At 40.9% G+C, this 4,507-nt stretch overlaps 1 protein-coding gene across 1 annotated transcript; it reads left to right on the top strand.

The window, feature by feature from the left end:
• The first annotated feature begins 1,339 nt into the window (after positions 1–1,339).
• Positions 1,340–2,381, top strand: atoh7 (atonal bHLH transcription factor 7). The gene has a single exon (XM_012855614.3). It carries the CDS (start codon positions 1,441–1,443, stop codon positions 1,939–1,941), a length of 501 nt encoding a protein of 166 aa, XP_012711068.2. The 5' UTR covers positions 1,340–1,440; the 3' UTR covers positions 1,942–2,381.
• The last annotated feature ends 2,126 nt before the right edge of the window (positions 2,382–4,507 follow it).

The raw sequence follows: 4,507 nt of genomic DNA, 5'->3' as shown, positions 1-4,507 counted from the left end.
TTTTTGCAGTATAACCCAAAAAACCAAAAAACATAAATTAGTTGAATTAGTTGTGATGTGAAAAATCACAGATAATCGACATATTTTAAATACAAATAAATGTAGTAACTTTAACTGTTTTTAGAATTTTATTAACTTGAATGTAGCGTGGAAACTAAAACAGTTTTCAGAGATAAATGCTCCGTTTTCCTTACTTGGAAGATGATAAAAATCATTTCATACTTCCGTGTTTGAGCTTTGATTTTAGATCATTTTCGGTTTTTGCATTTTCACTGATGTGGTCTTTTAAAAAGAGTGATAAGGAAGTGCAGCAACGTTAAAACCTTAAAGGCAAATGTTGTTACGGAGTGAAAAACAGTTGACCTAAAACCACTGAATGCGATCAGATTGATAAAGTCGAGCACCAGCTGATGGCACCGGCAGACAGACTTCTTACTTCTTGCACCGCCTCACACTTAAATTATTCATTTGGCATCATGTGTGCGCCGACAACGCGCCAGACGTTAATGCATCAGCAATAAACTTCCACGGTGGAGAGACGTGAACCCCTGGGTAGATGTTTCTGGTCCAGGAGCTTCCGCAGCGGTCTTCACACCATCTTGGTCCATATTGTTTAAACGCCATAATCCTCCCCTCTAATGTGTCGGTTAAAATCCCTCAGGTTACAGGCCTCACTTACACTTCACAAAGTGCCTCAAGCTAATCTCAGATTATTGCCCCTCGTCACACAGAGGAGGGGTGGACGTCATGAAAAACCTGACAAAGGTGCTTTTTCACCCGCTGGTTAACAGTTCTTGCAGATTAGATGCAGTTTATTTCTTTTTTTGTTTTCTTTTTTGAGGAAAAAACGTTTTCAAATGGTGTCTTGATGATTAAAAAGGACAGAACAGAGTTTGTGTCTTGAAATGGGTCAGCTGTTTGTCGTTACAGTTTACAAGTTAAATGCAATACAATCGAAATTTAATTAATAACGGATCACGTGGCTAATTCCTCATCTGTCCTTTTGTTTTTTTTTAGCTGTTTTTTTCCTGTTCTTGTTGATGTTTTTAGTGACTGTGTTCAGGTCTGTGCCTTCAAATGTTCGGAATCATCAGACGTGGCGAGCCGAGCCGCCAGATGGTCGACTTTTGGTGTTTGTGACACATGGCTCTGAGCGAAGCCACGGCCGGATCGCCCGGACCGTGATAATTAAAATTTCATTAGGGTTTGTTTGTGTGTGGGTGTGTGCTGAGAGTGGGCGTGGGTGTTTGTGGGTCTGCAGGGGTGTGTTCCTCTGTGGGGAGAGTGGGGACTCCACCTGCTGCCACCTGTTCATCTGCTCCGTCCTATAAAAGCAGCATCTTCTCTGTCTCCAGATCATCTCGGAGTCTTCAGACTATCCGGAGTTACACGAGTCGGACTCTCAGCTTGGAACAAATCAAGACCTTAAAAACCCGAGGAATGAGCTTTGAATCCGGCCCCGGGAGCCTCTTCGTCTTGAATCTGTCCGACCCCGGTTTGTCCGCAGCCATGAAGTCCCGCCGGCCCAGCTGCACCGACTCCGGGTCCGAGTCCTCGGAGCCGGACTCCAAGAGCCCGGAGAAATTCGAGACCGCCACGAGGCGACGGATGGCGGCCAACGCCAGAGAGAGGAAGAGGATGCAGGGTCTGAACACGGCCTTCGACCGCCTGCGCAAAGTGGTGCCGCAGTGGGGGCAGGACAAAAAGCTGTCCAAGTACGAAACCCTGCAGATGGCCCTCAGCTACATCGTGGCCCTCAACAGGATCCTGACGGACCCCAGGAGGCACGCGGCTCCTCGCCGGCAGTGGCTGGACCTGCAGCTGGACGTTGTGCCGCCTGAAAGCTACCCGTGCCTGATGAGGTACGACTGTGCTGCAGGACAGGAGTACGTCCACTCGTCCTTTCCTTACGAGTTTGACAGCCATCACGTCCACGCGTGAACCGCCGGCCGGAGGACAACCGGACATGTTGCTGGACAATGTGGACGTCTTCCCTCTAGTCTGGGAGACAGTAAATACATTTGTATTGCTTTATCTTCGTCGCTGTATTTATTTTTTGCAGTTTGTTGAGCCTCAGAGAGGCTTTTGATTTTATTTTGAAATCTTTGTCGTGTTTTTTGATATAAAAACCAAGTCCTGCTGAGCAAATTCTTGTTCAAATTATAACCGTAAAAGAGCTTGTAGGAGGATTACGACTGAATGATTAAATGTAACATGAGGTATTTTTGATACGACCGGGGGGGAAAAAAGAGCAATATGGTGCAATCTTTGATGAATTGTGAGACAATCATTGTGGTCCTACAGTTAAGATGCCGTGTTTGTAGAGTTTAAATATAGATTTTATTTTTTTTCACAAACTTCTATTTTGTTTAAAAGATTTTCATGAATAATAAAGTTATTTTTTAAGAAAAACCCTTTTCTGACTCTTCCACTGTTACTATGAACTAAAAGCAGTATCATAAAATCTAACAAAATATAAAGAATGAGGCACATTTATTAATAGATTATTTAATGCACGAGCAAACAAGTTAATAAATATTGCTACACATGTTTAAAATCAGTGTGCTACAGCATATTTATCCTGCTGTCCATGTTTCTAAGGGTTGTTGAGTCAAATGCCCGATGTGCTGTTTCTGTAGACAAAGCTTTCAGACCAAATTATTTATTATTTATTAAATATTTCTATTTGCTAAATGCCAAATAATCCATCAAATAATCAAGAGTCTTTTGTCAATGTGACAGCATAATGATATTTAGATGAGACACAGGCTCACAGTTCACATGTAGCACACAGACACAATTAAAAAGCACATATAGAAAAATTAAAAATGGGCCTCCTTAGAGAAGAATCTCAAAAATACAAAACACAAAGTATTGCATATTAAAGACCATACTTATTTATTTATTTATTTATTTACTATTTGAAGAAAAATTAGGAACACTTGTAAAATAAAATCCTTAAAAGAGGACATATGTACATGGAAATATTCAATTTAATTCAACTCAATATTATTTATATAGCGCCAACTCATGATACATGTCATCTCAAGGCACTTTCCAAAGTCAAATTCAATCATATTATATAGATTGGTCAAATAATTTCCTATCTAAGGAAATATAGCATGTAATATTTATATAAAGTGCAGTTTGTGCAGAAACAGAAACTGATGCTGGTTTGTTTAATTTTCAGAGGGGAGGGGTTGTTCATCTCCAGCGATCTTTGGGTGACACCTGGACAGGTCACCTGTCAGTCAGAGGGCGACACAAACACACCTGGGGTAATTTAGAGACCGATTAACCTAACAGTCATGTTGTTGGACCATGGGAGGAGGCCGGAGTAACAAGAGAGAACCAACACGTGCAAAAAAGACCCAAGGCCGGGATTCAAACCCAGGACCTTCATGCTGCAAGGCAACAGCGCGGTCCGTCAGAGAATATTTCAGGTTTCATTCACTTTTTAGTATTTAACAGAAAAGTTTTGAATCTCTATTACTCTGGGGAGATCGCCTCAAACCATTTAACTTGCTGTTTATAAGCCAATTAGGAGGTATTCAGAGGGCAGGGGGTCTCCAAAGAAAGGTCTGGGGGCCATTTGGAGCCCTTAGAATAATTTAGCGTGGCCCATTGACCGCATTTCAGTGCGTTAGTGGGAATTTGGGTCTCCAGCAACAGGCATTGATGCTGATGAAGGCTTTATGTATTTTTTTATGATGAGATTTCCACTGAAAATTATTATCTTGCTATATGGAAAATTTCAAATAGAACACAAAGTATTTTTTCTTTTATTAGTCTTGTTTATTGCTTGTATTTTAATGTCATAGTAAGTAGAGCCACACACATCCGACGACTTTTTATCCGAAAAAGGACTCGGGCCCACCCATTTGTTTAGCCCGGCTAAATACAGCAATGGATTTTAAAGAAAATACATATTTTCATCGCTGCCAACCGACTAAAAACATCTTGTAGACCAACAAAATGCAAACTTTCATTCAACAATTTGTTCTTTTCTACTTTGCCTGATTAAAAAAAGCCAAAAAAAAAAACTAATAACAATACAATTGATTTTGTATTTTTAATTGAAAAGAAAACAATTACTTGTGGTCTATGAGTGCATGAAACTCGGGTATTTTGCCCCACGGTACAAAAGGTTTGGACATCACAGACTTCCTGTCTGATTCCTTCAATATTTCCACATAACGTTCTTTCCTCGTGATGAAATCTCTGGTGTGAAGTGCACCAGTCCCTTCGGCTGCAAAACACCCCCACATCATGATGCTGCCACCCCCGTACCTCACAGTTTGTTGGGTTTCCTCAGGCTTGTGAGCTTCTCCCCATTTATCCTCTGAAGTTAAAAAAAAATAACTAATTATGATCAAACTCTGTTAGCTTCATCAGACCACAGGACACCCTGGCTGAATCTGCGCTTGAAGAACAAAAAGGGGGAGATGCACTTTAGTTGAGGATTTAAATCCAATTAAATTGATTATATTGGTAGTTTTCTGTTCAA

Source organism: Fundulus heteroclitus, chromosome 22, assembly GCF_011125445.2.
Source record: "Fundulus heteroclitus isolate FHET01 chromosome 22, MU-UCD_Fhet_4.1, whole genome shotgun sequence".
Taxonomy (NCBI): Eukaryota; Metazoa; Chordata; class Actinopteri; order Cyprinodontiformes; family Fundulidae; genus Fundulus; species Fundulus heteroclitus.
Note: the sequence above shows the minus strand (reverse complement) of the source record. Positions and strands in the feature narration are given on the sequence as shown.

Coding starts and splice junctions, on each gene's coding strand:
- atoh7 (XM_012855614.3), top strand. CDS start 1,441: ATGAGCTTTGAATCCGGCCCCGGGAGCCTCTTCGTCTTGAATCTGTCC.